The sequence below is a fragment of the Vulpes vulpes genome, chromosome 5 (genome assembly GCF_048418805.1).
Source record: "Vulpes vulpes isolate BD-2025 chromosome 5, VulVul3, whole genome shotgun sequence".
Lineage (NCBI taxonomy): Eukaryota > Metazoa > Chordata > Mammalia > Carnivora > Canidae > Vulpes > Vulpes vulpes.
The window spans coordinates 126,482,531-126,501,143 of NC_132784.1; the positions used below are offsets into that span (position 1 = coordinate 126,482,531).

General features: G+C 42.2%; 1 protein-coding gene across 1 annotated transcript in view; it reads right to left on the reverse strand.

The window, feature by feature from the left end:
• NAMPT (nicotinamide phosphoribosyltransferase) overlaps positions 1–3,319 on the reverse strand; it is a 45,167-nt gene extending 41,848 nt beyond the window's left edge. The window contains exon 1 of the mRNA XM_072759948.1: positions 2,666–3,319. Within this exon, the coding sequence (XP_072616049.1) occupies positions 2,666–2,722 (57 nt within the window). The 5' untranslated portion in view covers positions 2,723–3,319. The remainder of the gene's footprint in view (positions 1–2,665) is intronic.
• Between the last annotated feature and the right edge of the window lie 15,294 nt (positions 3,320–18,613).

Consider the following 18,613-nt stretch of genomic DNA (forward strand, 5'->3'; position numbering starts at 1 on the left):
ACCCTCTTGCACTGTTGGTGGGGATGGAACCTAGTGCAGCCAATCTGGAAAACAGAATGGAGATTCCTCAAAAAGTTAGACATACAACTCCCCTACAATCCAGTAATTTTTACTGCTGGATACTTACCCCCAAAACACAAAAACACTAAGTCAAAGAGATACATGCACCCCTATGTTTATAGCATTATTTGCAATAGCCAAGATATGGAAGCAGCCCAAGTGGCCTTGATTGATGAATAAAGAGGGGTGGTATAAATACAAAAAAGGCTTACTGAGCCATGAAAAAAGAATGAAATCTTGCCATTTGCAAGGACATATGGATGGAGCGAGAGAGAGTATAATGCTAACTGAAATACATCAGTTAAAGACAAAACTGTAGGATTTCACTCCTATGTGGGATTTAAGAAACAAATGGGCAAAGGGGAAAAAATGAGAGAGGCAAACCAAGAAACAGTCTCTTAATCATGGAGAACAAACACAGTTACCAAAGCGGAGGAAGGTGGAGGGATGGGTTAAATGGGCAATGGGGATTGAAAAGTGTACCTGTCCAGATGAGCACAGGGTGATAGTATACAAGTGCTGACTCAGTATATTGTGCTCCTGAAATAAATACTACACTGTATTTTACCTAACTGCAATTAAAACGAAAACTTAAAACCACATATAAGAAAAAGTTTCATATGAGAAAGAGAATACATTGGTCTAATTTGAAAATGGACAGAAATAGACTTTACTAAATAGATGCAAATTCTAATAGTGCATTAAGTATGTCCTGTTAGATTAGAAAACTTTAAGGTAATTCATTCTTCTAATTAAAAGCATCCCAGAGTATTATGCTGAGTGAAAGAAGTCAATCAGAGAAGGACAAACATTATATGGTCTCATTCATTTGGGGAATATAAAAAATAGTGAAAAGGAATAAAGGGGAAAGGAGAAAAAATGAGTGGGAGATATCAGAAAGGGAGACAGAACATGAGAGACTCCTAATTCTGGGAGAGGAACAGGGGAGGTGGGCAGGGGGTGGGGGTGACTGGGTGATTGGCACTGAGGGGGGCACTTGAGATGAGCACTGGGTGTTATGCTGTATGTTGGCAAATTGAACACCAATAAAAAATAAATCTATAAAAAAAATTTAAAAAATAAAAAATAAAAGCATCCCAGAAAACTGATGTTAAGGGAATTTTACACTCCTCATGTATAACTGCTACAGGAGCTACAAACTAAAGGAATTTGTACTTGTTTTGTTTTTTAAAAGTTAGTCCAATGAATCGGTTTACATTTTCTATTTCCAATGAAATCATTAATTGCTACATTATGAAAACTTCTGGAAATCATTTTAAAGATTTATAAAGCCAGGAAAGAAAGTTCAGTCATGAAAAAATTATCAATGAAATCATTCTAATCACTACTGAAGACACTCAAAACACTAGGAACTAAGACAAGACAAAGTTTTAAGGCCAAGTAAGCCAGACTTGATAATACTCTGATCTTGCAATGAATGGTGCGGATTTCCACTTTGAAAAACACATTTCTAAATACTACATGATAACGAAGCTTGGCTCTATTTTACCTAAGTATCCGTCTAAATGATCACAAATAGAATTTCAAGCGACTGGGAAGAAAAACGGCAACTTAAGGAACACGGGATTCTCCGAAACACTTCCTCCGAGTATTTAAGGAACGAAACCAAAAAGAAAAAAAAAAAAAAAATCACAACAAGAACCAAAGATGCGAGAGCATCATGCGTTCCCTCCCACTCCAAATCACCGTGTCGCTAGGTAAACACCAAATTTCATTTTGTGCAAGTAGAGGGTGTCTGGTCTGACATTTCATCTTTGGAGTGTGTGGGCCAACAAAGCTTAGCAAAGTGTAGTTCAGTTTACTGCACGTAATTTGCAAACTAGGGGAAAGGACATTTGCCAGATTTTCCTCTTAATCATGCTTTCCTTGACTCGTTTGTGTTGAGTTTCAAACAAAAACGAATGGGGGCGGCAATACAGTCCAGTGTCGGAGAGGCGTGTGCCGGCTGCCCCGCGGCTCCGCGGAGTTCTCCAAGGTGAAGGCTGCAATTCCTCTAACTCGTGTTCCGTTCTCCTCCGCACAGGGATCCCGTAGCGGCCCCGACGGGGACGGGGGCAGCCGGCCGGCCTCCCCGCAGGGGATGCGGAGTCCGCGTGATCCCCGGGAGCCGAGGAGCTGGAAACGCAGCCGGCGCGGCGGGTCGGCGGAGCGCGCGGGCGCCCAGGGCGGGCAGGGCGGGCAGGGCGGGCAGGGCAGCGTCCTCCTCCCCGCCGCCGCCGCCGCCGCCGCCTCCTCGGGGAGCGCGTACCTGCCCAGCGACGGGCGGCGGGGGGGGGACCCCGCTCCTCGGCGGCCGGGCCAGCCCCGGGGCCGTTACCTAAGCGACCCGCTCCGCCCGCAGCCGCGGCCCAGGCCGGCCCGAGGCCAGGAGGCCGCGCTGCCGGGCGAGGCGTGCGCTCGGCCCCGCGCCCCGGCCTCCCGGCCCGCAGCCCCGCGCCCCGCGCCCCGCGGCCCCGCCTCCCGCCGTCCATCCCTCCATCCTCCCCACTGCGGCGCCAGCCTCACCTGCCCCGCGCCCCGCGCCCGTCCCGACGCGGCCCCCGCCCCCGCCGCCGCCCCGCGCGCCCCCGCCCCGCGCCTCTACCTTGTAGGAGTCGGTGGCCAGGAGGATGTTGAACTCGGCGTCCGCCGCAGCGTTCATCTCGGGCGGGACTGCGCGGGCCACGCGCCGCGAGCTGCCCGGCGCGGCGGCGACCAAGGGGAAAAATGGGCTTCGCCGCGCTCCGTTGCTTAAGTCACCGCTCGGCCGGAGGGGCGGGGGCAGGGGAGGTGGCAGCGCGGCGGGGAGGAGGGGCCGCGGGAGGGCGGGCCGCGAGCCGTGACGCGGCGGGGGGCTGGCGGCGCCCGCGGCTCTCGCGCTCCAGCCCGGGGACTCCGGCCGACCGCTCGCCTCGGCTCCCCGCCCCCCGCGCCGTCGCCGTCGCCGTCGCCGACGCGGTCGCCGCGGAGGGGACGCGGGGGGCGGGGCGAACGGGGCGGGGCGGGGCCGCGCGTGCGCAGCGCGCGGGGGGCGGGGCGGCCGTGGGGCACGCGCGCTGGCTGCGGGAAGCCGGGGGCTGCGGGCCGTCCCGGGCGTGCGAGGGGCCTGGCTTCCCGGCACGGCGGGGAGGGGGATTCCCGGCCCGGCCCCGCCCCGGCCGCCCCCTTCCCGGCCGCCCCTGGCTCGCTTTCCCGCCCCCCGGGTCAGGCCACGCGGCTCGCGCCGAGGAGCGTCCCTGCCTGGGGCTCCGCATCCCCGAGGCGCGGCGGCTCACCTTTGTCTCGGGCTGCGCTGGGCCGGCCCCTTGCCCGCCCCTTGCCCGCCCCTGCCGGCCTCCCCGGGTCCGCGCGCCTCGGCCCGCTCCGCTTCCCCGCACCTGTGCGCTCGAGCTCCCGGCCGGGCCCGGGGACGCTGCGGCTCTCGCGGGGGAAGCGGCCCGCGCGCGGGCGGGGGTTGACCTCGGGCCGCACGGGTCACGCCAGGGCCGGGCCCCCCCGAATCCAGGAGCGCCGCGGGGGCAGCGGCCGCGGGCCAGGGCCTGACGCGGTGCAGAAGCCACATCTCGTCATTCTCCGCGATCGTTACATCTTGGAAACGGTTTGGTAACTTGCACCCTAAGACGGGAAGCGACGTCGGATGACTTCACAGAAGTGCAGGCCGTCCACTTGCGTAATTCTCCTACGTGGTTGCATATTTTTTTTTTGCGTAAAAACTAAATTTCCTTTGTCCACGTGGTCAGTGGCTGCTGTTGCTGCTGCTGCTTTTTTTTTTTCAATTCTAGGATTTAGGTTTTACGAGATACGAGTAGCCAGGAAAAAGCAGTTCAATGAAAACGGGTTCAGCGGAGATCCCCTTTGATCTGTGGGGTGGGTTGAGACGGGGAGGGGGACGCTGCGAAGGGAGAGAGTCCTCACAACCAAACGGAGGCCTCATTGATGAGAAGCAACTTAAGTCCAAAACTGTGGTCTTGGAGTAAGTATAGATTCTTGACAGTCGCCTCCTTTCTGTAGAGTCCATGCAGCAAAGGTCACCGGAGTGTAATTAATAATGCGCTCAGGTCGTAAACAATACGTTTAGGATAATAGAATAAGGGTATTTTCAACAAAAATGTTGAAAAGAGACTTTTTTTGTTTGTTTGAGCCTTGTGTTTACAAGGGGAAATTATTTTTTAAAACCTTTAAGCAAGTTATTTAGATTTTTTCTTTTATTATTTTGGCAAATTTTATTAAGTCAAGCAGTGCGACCCCAAGAAAGATGATGATCCTTTAGGAGTCTCTTGATTTGGTACTTTTTCCTTCATGTAAAATTTTTCATGACCTACCTTACTTAAATGACAAATTCTTTTGGCTTAGCTTCCTGGAATCCTTGTGTGTATAACTGACCATTGTTCTACGCTGCCTTATGCAGGAAAAAAAAAATTGGGTTCTGATTACAAAATAGGCTTTGTTTATGGAGGCATTTTTTTTTAATTTTAATTTTTATTATTTTGGCTTTTTTTTTTGTAAAGCAAAATAAAACTTGATCTTGCAGTCTTTGAGTTAAATTTGCATTTTTAAGGTGAAAAAGTTTAATATCGGTACAAGCAAAAATGTTAATATGGCATTCACATTGTTAGGCGGAAGAGTCACAAGGCCTGCATACATAATAGTGACTTAAACCCTCACAGCAGTCTCCAGAAGAAAAGCAGTATGTAAGCAATAGAAAGTCATTTGCGGGGGATCCCTGAGTGGCTCGGTGGTTTGGCACCTGTCTTCCACCCAGGGCACACTCTTGCGAGTCCTGGGATCGAGTCCCGCATCGGGCTCCCTGCGTGGAGCCTGCTTCTCCCTCTGCCTGTGTCTCTGCCTCTCTGTCTCTCTGTGTCTCTCATGAATAAATAAATTAAAAAGAAAGAAAGAAAGAAAGTCATTTGCCTGGGCAGCCCAGGTGGCTCAGTGGTTTAGAGCCGCTTTCAGCTCAGGGCCTGATCCTGGAGACCCGGGATCAAGTCCCACGTCAGGTTCCCTGCGTGGAGCCTGCTTCTCCCTCTGCCTGTGTTTCTGCCTCTCTCTCTCTCTCTCTCTCTCTCTCTCTCTGTGTCTGTCTCTCTCATGAATAAATAAAATCTTTTTAAAAAAATCATTTGCCTAAAAATCAGGCATACTTTGTATGTTTAGTAGCATGTAAAAGTTTCTGAGAAGCTGTTTCTTGTGGTTATTACACATGACAAATAATGTCAATACAAAGACTCATTTGGGTCCCCTCACTTTATTCAAAGACCTGGATTAATCTACCATTCCTACCAAACAGCCAGTCAAGCAGGGTAAATTGGACATCTAGCTCATTTAAGTCCCTCAGAGTGTTATGAAAGCTTGTCACTTGTATATTTGATCAGGAAAAGTGGGTGTTACTGCACCACTTTCCACACAGACTTCCCGACAGACTTTGGTACACTTATGTATTTCAAAGTTGCCTCAGATATTCCAGTCTGACCTGATTTCATTTCAGTAAGGAACACTGTTAAAAAAAATTTTTTTTAAATAAAGAAAAATGGGAAAACCCCTAGAGAAGCAAATGTGGGATTCACCCATCTGCAATTCCTGACAATGGTCCTGCCCATCACCTTTATAACTTCCTCTAGTTTTACCTAGCATCAACAACTGTCACAAAGACAACTGTAAAGGAACTTTTTAATTAGGCTTAGACCTTCTTAAATTCAAACTTCCTTAGCACTTGGGGACCTCTCAGAGTTGTAATTCCTTGGGAATTACTCATCTAGAGAAATACATGGGTCTTCATAGATCTGATTGTCAGCACTGCCCACCCTTGAAGTACTCTTTTTTTTTTTTAAGCACTCTTTAATGACTCAGTCTGCTGGGTCCTCTGCAACCACACACAAACACACAGAGAACTGCTGAGTCTTCTGGAAGAGAAGCAGAAGTGATAGCGTAAGTGTAACCCACAAATAGGAAGGATTAGCACATGTACTTGGATTGTTCACAGTCATTGCATTGCGTATGTCCTTGTAGTCTGACTGCTACACCCATCGTATACCTGGACAATGCTGGGCTCATCATCCGTCTGATGTTTTAAACCCTCTTCAAATTGTACATCCTACAGGAAATCTTCCCAATTTTCCCATCGTTATTAGTTGTGTTGTTTCCTATTGTACCCAAACAAATTTTTCTAATTCCAACCATATAAGGTGGAAACTAATGGTGGAGAGAAAAAAGAGGAAGATTTGAGTTCGCTTTTAAAAGTAAGGCAAATGTGCACGTTAAGATGCTGTGTGTGAGGATTTGAGTATCATAATTATTTATGCATTTTCTCGATGGTGACCTTAAGACTCCATGGCCAAAGCCAGTGACTGAGAGAATGAGACCGCTAGAGCTGTAAAAACTGTCAGGGGTTTTTAATGCAGTGTTTTTTTTTTTGAGTGTGGCTTGCTTATCACTGATGGTATATGAGAGGGGTGTCAGTGGTACTCAGATAAGCATTTCTCATTTCGATAATGACATATTTATTTCTAATGGATTTTAGAGAAATATACCTAACCTAATATACCTAGTCTTATATAAGGTATATATAGGTATATTATATATAAATTACTATTATAAAATAATAGTATATAAATTATTATTATATAATAAATTTATATTATATATAAATTATAGGTATATTATATATAAATATACCTAACCTAATATACCTAGTCTTATATAAGACTCGATTTTTCTTGGGAATTGATACTGAGGATGAAGCCCAAGTAGATGGACATTCAGACTGGTGAAACTATCTTCCTGGCCTTTCCTAACTTATAACTGAGGATTTTCATATCATCGATATAAGACTGGTTTTCTTGAAGAAAGCTAACCATGAAAGGCTACGTATCACATAATTTTATTTGTATGAAATTCTAGAAAGGCAAAACAACAGTTAAAGCAGATCAGTGATTGTCAGAGGCTGGTGTTAAGGGAGGCAGCTTGACTCTAAAAAGGCAGATTTGAGGAAACTTTTTGGGGGGATGGAAATGATAAATGGGGTAGTGATTATACAATTGTATACATTTGTCAAAATTCATTAAATTCTATACTTAAAATTGGTGAATTTTATCGTAGATAAATTGTATCTCAAACTGAATTTTAAAAAAGGCTGATTTTCTTGAAACCATTTTAAACATTTTCCTGTTCTGTTTTCTTATGTTTCTATTTACATGTTTTATTGTTTCCATCTTCCTTTACATGATTTGGAGATGATCACCTTTATACCCACCTCAGAGAGAGAGGATAGTATTGAAGCTGGCGATCATGTATAGAACCCGGATATCAAAAGTGAATTTCCTGCCATTGAGTAGGAAGCAGGAAAAGGAATTAATCCCAATGTGATTCGATTTAGTAGGAATGTATAAACACATCCGAAGCAGCATTGGTGGACTTCAACAAGAAATGTCATATTTATCCTCGGTTCTTTTCCAAAGCAGCCATGAAATCCCTGGGATCTGGTGTGAAGGGAGACAAAAAAAAAATTTTGGTAGTTACTTCTTTTTCCCAACAAATTCAGCATGGGATGCTGAGATCAATATAGAGTTGCCTGTGGACATAACCCTTAACTGTAGGGACTACTGCAGAGCAAGACCTGAAAAAAGGCCTACCAGCGCCACCCACGTCCATGCCCTGGGATGTTTCTGTACCAAGAAAGGCTCTACCTGTGAAACCTTCAGTTGCAGGCTTGCATTCTGAGTCAATACACCTGCCTTTCTGGTTCACTCACTGTCCTCCTGAACCTAGCTCTCAAGACCCAGCACCTGCCCAAATGACTTTCCTTTACTGCTTATTGATACCTCGCCTAGACCCCATTTCTTCATGTTATCCACATCATCCCTGTCTCCATCATCACCCCCCTGGTCCAAAACCCTTACCTTTTCTGCTATGAGAGTATCTGTGCTACTGAGCATTGATAGGATACATCACACAGCCATGAGTGTGCATCCTCAGCAGGACGTGTAGGGCTGTCTGGAGGTCCATTTTCATTCCCTCCATTCAGCTTTCTCTCCCATTTAACTCAGAGGTTATTTGAAATGTTTACCCCTCTCCTTAAACCCATTACCTGCACACAACTCACTTCTTCTCAGCAGATTGTGGAGTCCTCTCTGTCAGTCAGGAACAGCAAGTCCATCAGTGGGAGCCTTGTCAGTGATCCTAGCTATGGCAGCAGATCTGTCTTATTCGGAGAGCCCAGTGTAGCACCAGGCACATAGTAGGGGCTTAGCAAGTGTTTATTGAATGAATGAAGGAGCAACTTCTCTCGTCAAGAAAAGCAGGCTGGGCCTTGTAGCAGGTTGTATTGTTCACCCCAAATCACAGTCCTCTTTCTGGGTGCCTGTAGTGGTGAGCTCTGACGTGATCACGGAGTTGCTTTAGCCATGAAATGTGCATGGAGGGGATGAGCATCCCTCCTAGGAGCAGCTGTAAGAGCTCAGGCATGGCTTGTCATTCTCTTTTCCTTCTGCCCCAAAGCCTGCAGTGTTCCACAGAGGGGCTGCTCTATGTGCCTAAATCCTGAAGTGCAGGTAGCAGAGAACCAAATCAGAGCCAACTGGCACCGGACACGTAGTGGGAGTGAGAAATAAACCTTTTCTTTTGCGAGCCATGGAGATTTTAGAGGTTGCTACCACAGTATAACCAGGTTTATCCTGAAGGAAACACACTGTGTTTTCTCTCTTCTCCAGGCTCAGGGAAAGAGGAGTCCCTCCTTCTACTCCAGATGAATCTCTCTCATCTGTGCTCTAGGTGCACCTCTCCCTACCCACCCCCACTCCATCTCCTCCAGCTGCTCAAGTGGACATCAACCCTTCTCTCTTCTGAAACCTTTAAACACTCCCCTTCCTGTTGACTTATTTTGGCACACAGATATATTTGGATTTCTCTCATCTTAAAGAACAAAACTGAAAGAGCCAACTTCCTTTTCCAGTGACCACAATATCACTCTACTTTTCCAGAGAAAGAGGTCTCTGCCTCCCATCTCTGCTCTCTTTCCTTCTCTTACCTACCTCAATCTGTGTGGCACTGACACTTTTGGCCAAACAAGCTTGGCAGACTCAATGCGTATACTTCATAGATATTGGCTAGTAACACTAATAAAAAGAAAAAAAAAAACCTTTATTTTCTTCATTGAACCATTATCCCTCTCATTTTTCCTCTGACACCAGAGTGACAGCATTTTCTCCAAAGGAAGTCTGAACCTATTATTATACATTTGCCATGGAACTTCACTACAGGTCTCAGCAGTAACCACCTGTTATCTACCTCAGAATTTACCTGGGACTGGACCAGATGCCTCTTTCTTTCCTGGAGGTGAATTTTCTGCTCACCTATTGCATCTGTTAATTAGAAGCAAGGGAGCATTTTTGATCCCATCTTTATCCAGGGGTGTTAATCATACTATCCTGGGGCCAACTTCAGTCCTGAAGAGCTTTTTCCTGTTTTTCAAAGGAGGCTAAGGGGCTCCTCATGCACTAGAATCCCTGTGACTTTCTCTGAAATTCAGAATTCTGAGTTGGGCACATAGACTGGATTTCCCACAGATAATTAATGCTCTAAGCTGCAAAGACAGCTATTAATCTCTTCAAATTCATCCAGACTCAATAAGAATGAACATGGCCACCACCCTGAAAACTGAACAGTATGTCTGTATATACTAGTCAATTAAAATAATCCAACTTAATTAAAGTTCATGGTGCTTGCCAAGGCTTTTTAAATGTTCTGTTCTCCTGAACCACACCTATGATACTATAGACACTCACATGATAGATTGTTCTAGATTTTCTTTTGTTTCTCAAGGTCTCATCAACCTTATGGGATAATCAAGAATGTGTGAAACAAACAACATGATTTAGGACTTAGAGTCTTCCCTTCCAAATTGCCCCGGATCCTCCCTTCTCAAGGCTTCAAAGAGACTCACTTCAATGCACTGGATTTTGGGGTCACTGTCTCTGCTCTCTGCTGGGGTTGATGGTGGGCTCTTCTAGCCCACTTGTTATCCTTCTGCAGCCACATGTCTTGCACTTGTGCTCATATGGTGGCTTTATACTTCTGCAAATTGTAGTGCTGGGTAAGACCCTTGGACCACCAGTGATTATAGCTCATAGTATAGCCTTAAAAATAATCCTGGCTTTTGTAGCTCTCTCATCTCAGATACTTAGGACAGTTTTTCAAGGGCTTACTTACCTAGAGGATATTTGAATGGTGCTACCATCCTGTCTTAAGATGACGGTCTCCCTCACTTTTCTTGGACAGAATACTTTTGATTCCAGGTAATACAACTACTATTAAAAGTGGCTTAAGGAATAGGGTTTCATTACATCCACAACAGGAAGCCTTTTTTTTTTTTTAAAGACTTTATTTATTTATTCATGTGGGACACAGAAACAGAGGCAGAGGGAGAAGCAGGCCCCCTGCGGGGAGCCTGATGCGGGGACTCAATCCCAGGATCCCAGGATCACGACCTGAGCCAGAGGCAGATGCTCAACCACTGAACCACCCAGGTGCCCCTACAACAGGAAGTCTTAAGGTAGGTTTTACTAGGGGGATCGCAGTACATCAACAGTATCAAGATTCCAGGCTCTTCTCCATTTTCTCCCCATTATTACCTTCAATGTACTAAAGATGTGTCTTTGTCACACACGTCACAAGATGATTGCCACAGCTCTATCATGACCTCACATAGGAACACACAGAAGCAAGAAGAGAAAGTAAGGTTTTGTTTTGAACGCATCTCTCTCTTTATTAGATGCAAAAACCTTTCCCAAGAGGTGCCCGCAAACATCCCTTTTGCCTTACCGGCCAGATCTGGATGTATGCCCATGCTGTGGCTGTGAGGGAGGATGAAAAAGTGAGAATGCTATTCAGTTTGTAGAATGGGAGGAATGCTCCACCTGCAAGAAGGAAGAGGGTTAGGAATGTCTGTTGCATGGATAACAACAGTAATCATATCACTACCAGCTGGGAGCCAAGAAGCCTCAGAGGTCTTCTGTCTCTGAGTGAATTAATTCTCTGTCTACATGAAGGAATCTGCCCCTACACTTGGCCTCTTCGGTCTCCTTGTTACAGGATAATAATCTCACCATTCCCAAGGTGGTCTTAGTGCAGATATAATACCTAGAGCGTTCCTGGTACTCCAGAATCAACCTGAGTAGAATGTGTAGAATGAATCCTACCTCTGTAACTTATTCTCCCATCTTGCTTGGTCCCTGTCCCTGGTTTTGCTATAGTAAAGCAACAGAAGGCCATGTTTACTTTTATGCAGTCTCAGAGAAATGTGTGTGGGCAAGCAAAAATGTGTACACTTTTTTCTAGTGTGATCATCAAAATCTCTGAGGATTCCATACAAAATAATGACTTATTCTCATCTTTACTCAACTAGTTTCATTGTAATCTTGCATCATGTGCCCAGTGTATCATTATGCTAAATCTAACACAGTAATGGCTCCCATAGTGTCAATAGTAGTTTCTAGGTACCATCTAGATACCCTTTCATGTATTAATGCTTAGGCTTTCAAAAAATTCATGTGAGCTTCTGTTCAATAAATTGTTATCTCTAGCATCCCAAAGCATTTATTAAGCACTGTATTCCATATAGTACTATTCTATCTAGTTGGTATATAAACAAAACAATGCAACAGATTTTACACAGAGGTTTAGTACTAAACGTAGGAAAGTAATTGATTTAGTTAAAAATTCATAATTTTCGCTGACCAAGAGAAGGACAAGCTCAGGTTGGGCTCAAAAGGATGGCTGCCTCTCAGAAAGGCCTTTATTGAATTCCATTGTTTCATGAGCAGCTACTATGCTCAAGATCTTGTTGGACCTACAAGGATTTATATGATAGAAACTCTGCCTACTGAGGGCAAATAATCTTACAGGGAAACCCAATAATCAGTTTTCCCTTCTTCATGTTCCTTCAGAAATGGTGTATTACCTTTGCTCTGCTGACGTCCCACTTCAAATCACTGCTTACTTGCTGCTCCTAGAGCCTGGGATGCACAGACTGCAGCCTTCTTCTATGTTATGGGGCCTGTCAGCAAGGGCCACCACAGAAGGCAGAGAAACATGGGATAGGCTTTACCTCTTTTAAAGCATGTCCCATGTTAGAGCACACTATTCCATTCAGAGTCTGTATTTGGATGCAACTACACTTAGTTGGTTGTACCAGAAACCAAAAAAAAAAAAAAAAAAAAAAAAAAAAAAAAAAACCAAAACAAAACAAAAGATACAAAAGAAAAAAAACAAACAAAACCTCCCACAAAACCCAATGCCTAAAATAAGATTAAAATTTACTTCTTTTTCTGAGAATAAGCAATGCAGAAATTATATAATGCTTTGGGAATTCATGCTCTTTCTCTGTCCTCCTGCTTTGCTATCTGCAACTCAAGGCTTTGGATCCTGTGGTCTGAATTGGCTGCTCCAACTATGGTCATCAACTTGGCATCAACACAGCTGCTGTATGCAGATGGTATTAAAGGGTTAGGAGTTTAAGTGTGGAAACCAACTAAGTGACCAGTGCAGTCCATATGAGAGATGAGTGACTTGGACTAAGATGGCAGCAGTGGAAGAAGACACAAAGAGATGGAACAATGTTCCATGCTCATGGATTGGAAGAATAAGTATTGTGTAAATGTCTATGCTACCCAGAGCAATTTACACATTCAATGCAATCCCTATAAAATACCATGGTCTTTCTTCACAGATTGGAACAAATACTCCTAAGATTTGTATGAAACCAGAAAAGACCCCGAATAGACAGGGAAATATTGAAAAAGAAAACCAGAGCTGGGGGCATTACAATGCCAGATTTCAGGTTGTACTACAAAGCTGTGATCATCAAGACAGTGTGGTACTGGCACAAACACAATAGACACATAGATCAATGGAACAGAATAGAGAATCTAGAAATGGACTCTCAACTCTATGGTCAACTAATATTCAACAAAGTAGGAAGGAATATCCACTGGAAAAAGGACAGTCTCTTCAATAAATAGTGCTGGGAAAATTGGACAGCCATGTGCAGAAGAATGAAACTAGACCATTCTCTTACACCATACAAAAGGTAAACTCAAAATGGATGAAAGATCTAAATGTGAGACAAGAATCCGTCAAAATCCTAGAGGAGAACACAGGCAACAATCTTTTTGAACTTGGCCACAGCAACTTCTTGCAAGACACATCTATGAAGGCAAAGGAAACAAAAGCAATAATGAACTGTTGGGACTACATCTAAATAAAAACTTCTGCACAGCAAAGGAGACAGTCAAAAAAACTAAAAGAATCTCAAGAATGGGAGAAGATATTTGCAAGTGACATATCAGATAAAGGGCTAGTATCCAAGATCTATAAAGAACTTACCAAACTCAAGACCCCAAAAAACCAAATACTCTAGTCAAGAAATGGGCAGAAAACATGAACAGACATTTCTCCAAAGAAGACCTACACATGGCCAACAGACACATGAAAAAATGCTCCATATCACCTGGCATCAGGGAAACACAAATCAAAACCATAATGAGATACCACCTTACACCAGTTAGAATGGCTAAAAGTAACAAGACAGTAAACAACAAATGTTGGCAAGGCTACACAGAAAGGGCAACTACTCCCATTGTTGGTGGGAATGCAAGCTGGTATAGCCACTCTGGAAAATGGTTTGGAGGATCCTTAAGAATTTTAAAATAGAGCTGCCCTATGACCCAGCAATTGCACTACTGGGTATTTACCTCAAAGATACAGATGTAGTAATCTGAAGGGCCACTTGCACCCTATGTCCACAATAACCAAACTGTAGAAGAGCTGAGTTATCCATCAATAGATGAATGGATAAAGAAAATTTAGTATATATTTAGACAATGGAATATTACTCAGCCATCAGAAAGAATCAATATTCACCATTTACATTGTTGTGGACGGAGCTGGAGAGCATTATGCTGAGTGAAACATGTCAATCAGAGAAAGACAATTATCATATGGTCTCACTCATATGTGGAATATAAGAAATAGTGAAAGGGACCATGAGGAAAGGGGGGGAACTGAGTAGGGAAAAATTATAGAAGAAGATAGAGTCTCTCCTAACTCTGGGAAACAAACAAAAGTTTGCAGAAGGGGAGGTGGGTGGGGGTTTGGGGTAACTAGGTGACGTGCATTAAGGAGGACACATGATGGGATGAGCACTGGATGTTAAAATATATATTGGCAAATTGGAATTTAAATAAAATTGTTTTTTAAAAGATAGCAGCAGTGGAAAGAGAGAAAGGGAGCGGATTTGAGATATTTGGAAATAGAACTAACAGGAATTGCTGATAATAAGAATTGTGTGGGAGAGTAGGAGAAGATTTATGAATGAGAACTATATGGAGAAGAGAGAAATCAATGATTATTCTTGTTTTGGCTTTAACTACAGGGTGGTTTTATTAAATGAGTTGTGGACAACTTCAGAAAGAGTTTTAGGGGATCAAATTAGAAGCTCAATTTGGGCTTTATGCTTGATATTTATATTAGATAATTATAAGATTACCTGCTTGCTTACTGAGTTTCTGACTAGTTGGATTTCTCCTTCCTATGTCCTGATGCTTAAATGGATACCTGGTCCCAAAGGCTTCCATAATTAGGAATAAATTTGTGTCCTTATTCATTCAACAGTTTTTTTCTTGGACTTTCTTGGCCCCTTGTTTTCAGACCAGTCTTTGTTGTTCTCACTTTTCTGAGCTCTATCCTGCCTGACACTGGTTTTCTGTCCCCAGAGTGAGCTCTGTGCCTGTGATTCTGTAGTCACAGAATACTTTGGGGACTTCACAAATCAAGTCCACACAGATGAGACTGTTGGGAATAGACAAATAATTTTTTCAAATGGAACAAGATCATGGAAATTTTTGTCTTGTGTAATTTTCTTTTTTGTCCATTCCATGGGCGTAAGCAAGGAAATAAAATATATTTTTAGAAAATTGCCAAATACTAAATAAATATTAGTAAGTTGGGTATTTATTATTGATATTTTCTTATTTTGAAAATAAATACCTATTGCAAATGAAGAAAGACACACCAGAGAAGCCATTATGTTCTTCATATAAAAAATATCTGAAGGGTATCTGGACTATCCTAGAGCTGGTCCAGAATAGTTCTATCAATTGCTTGTTCAAAGATAATAAACTACGAAGACTGTGAAACACTAACTAAGCTCATAAGTAACTTCAAGGTTGGTCATTTCAAGAGAAAATTTAATAAATCGCAATGTGAAAGAAACTTGACTTTACAATGGGATTCTGTTATCTATATAGCAGTTTCCCTCTGAAAATGAGTGTACATACTAGTAATTTGGCTGGCAGACACAGAGTAAGACAGAGTATTAGATGCTCTCAAAGGATATCTTCATTAAGTCATTTAAGTCTGATAAATTAGCTTTATTTAGGCAATGGGGTCAAGGTTAGGGCTGTTGGTCTTCTGGAATCAAAGTACCTCCTAGATAGTATCAGATCAGAAAACAGTGCAAATCCCACCGGTACCATTTCAGTATGCCAGGCAAATTACAATGTAATTGGAGTGGGGAAACAGTTTTATTTTACATCAGAGACATATGAACCATGTCTTCTTGACACAGGAATCAACCATTTTCCAAATCAAGTAACACATTTGTAAACCATTTCTTCAGCTTTTGGTGTTACGATTACATTGCTTTCTGTTTTCGCTTTCAGATAATCTTTTCCCTTAGGCTATCCCCATATTCTGGATATTCTTGTATATTCCTTCATGTGCCAACAATATTCAAGTTTTAAGAATGATTTTAGAAGCTCTGTGCCAGATTGCATTTACTAAAAATTCACAAGTTTCTCCATGATGAAATTATACAAAGTAATTATTGATGTTATGAATCTGATGAAATGTGAGGACTTACATAATTTGAGAAGGCATAAATAGGCAGAAATATTCCATGAGTCCCAAATTCTAATTGGTATATGGATATGTGTTAATCAAAGAGGAATTAAATTTATACAGATTATATTTACTCATCCTGATTATTTTTACACACTTAGAAATTTGTATTATTTTTGATCACATAATAAATGCTAGGCTGACAAAGATATAAAAGCAGTGAACTGGAAAATTATGCAATAAATTCGATCAGTATAACTTATTGATCATTTATGCATTATTTGTTAATGTTTTTCATTAAACACTATTGCAGAAAATCAATAGGGCAACAGTGGCTTCGAACAACACATTAGATAAGATGGACTTAACATATATATAGAACATTTCATCCAAAAACAGAAGAATCTGCATTCTTTATGAGTACATGTGGAACATTCTCCATTAAAGGTAACATATTAGGCCACAAAACAAGTCTCAATAAATTTAAAAAGACTGAAATCTTATCAACATCTTTTCTGATCACAGGGATAGAAGACTAAACATCAATTACAAGAAAAAAAGTAAAAAACCTCACAAACGCAGAGAGGCTAAACAACAAATGGGTCAATGAAGAAATAAAAAATAAAAAAGAAATAAAATATACCTGAAGACAAATGAAAATGACAACACAACACATTGCTCCAAAATCTTTGGGATGCAGCAGAAGTGATTTTTTTTTTTTTAAGATTTTATTTATTCATGAGAGACACACGAGAGAGGCAGAGACACAGGCAGAGGGAGGAGCAGGCTCCATGCAGGGAGCCGGATGTGGGACTTGATCCCGGGTCTCCAGGGTCACGCTGTGGGCCAAAGACAGGCGATAAACTGCTGAGCCACCTGGACTGCCCTGCAGAAGTGATTTTAAGAAGAAAGTTTATATTGACCCAGGCCTACCTCAGGAAACAAAAAAAAATCTCAAATACACATATTTTATATCGGGGAAAAAAAAAAAGAATAAGCCCAAAGTTAGTAGAAGGAAAGAAATACTAATCAGAGTGAAAATAAATGAAATGGAGACTCAAAAAAAAAATCAATGAAACTAAGAGATGGTTCTTTGGAAAGGTAAATGAAATTGACAGATCTTTAGTCAGATTCATCAAGAAAAAAAAGAGAAAGAACTTAAGTAAAATCAAAAAGAGGGAAGGTACGATTCACATAAAAAAATACAAAGGTTTAAGAGACTGCTATGAAAAACTATATGCCAACAAATTGGACAACCTAGAAGAAATGCATAAAGTCCTAGAAAGTCAATCTCCCAGATTGAATCAGGAAAATAGAAAATCTGAACTGACGGATAACTTATAATGAAATTGAATTGGTAATCAAAATACTACCAACAAACAAAAGTCCAATACCAAGATGGCTTCACCAGAAAACTCTACCAAATATTTAAAAAACTTAATACTTATCCTTCTCAAACTCCTTCCCCCAAAAAATGAAGAGGAAAGGGTGCTTTCAAATCTATTCTATGAGGCCAGTATCAGTCCTGTTGCCAAAACAGACAGATAGCACAAAATGAGAAAACGACAGGCTAATATCCTTGATGAAAACAGATGCAAAAGTACTCAATATTTAAAATATTGGGAAACCAAATTCAACAATACATTATAAGAAGCATCCACTAAAATCAAGTGAGATTTATTCCAGGGATTCAAGGATGAGTCAATATCTCCAAATCAATCAATGTGATATACCAAATGAACAAAGTGAATAATAAAAATCATATCATCATCTCATTGATGCAGAAAAAGCATGTGACAAAATTCAACATCCATTCATGATAAAAACTTCAATAAACTTGGTATAGAGGGAATATACCTCACCATAATAAATACCATATATGACAAACTCACAGATAACATCATATTCAACTATAAAAAGTAGAAAAATTTCCCCCTAAGATCAGGAACAAGACAAGGATGTCCACTTATTACTTTTATTGAATATAGTACTGGAAGTCCTACTCAGGAAATCAGACAAGAAAAAGAAAGCAAAAATACCCAAGATGCTAAAGAAGAAGTAAAACTACTTCACTAGTTGGAGATGTTACTTGCATCATCTGCAAGTAGTTGCAGTCACTACTTGTAGATGATGTGATATTAAATATAGATAATCTTAAAAAGTCCAACAAAAAACAACTATAAGAAGTAAAAGAAATCAGTAAAGTTGCAGGATACAAAATCAATATACAGATCCGTATTTCTATATACTAACAAACTAGCAGAAAGAAAATAATCCCATTTTTACCATTGTACCAAAAAGAATAAAATACCTAGGAATAAACTCAACCAAACAGGTGAAAGACCTGTACTCTGAAAACTATAACACACTGATGAAAATAACTGAAGAGGACATATATGAATGAAAAAAATATCCCATGCTCATAGATTGCAAGAATTAACATTGTTTTCTCTCTCTCTCTCTTTTTTTTTTTAAGATTTTATTTATTTATTCGAGAGAGAGAGAGAGAGGCAGAGGCAGAGGGAGAAGCAGGCTCCCTGCAGGGAGCCTGATGTGGGACTTAATCCTGGGACTCCAGGATCACTCCCTGGGCCGAAGGCAGGTGCTAAACCACTGAGCCACCCAGGGATCCCCCGAATTAACATTGTTAAAATGTCCA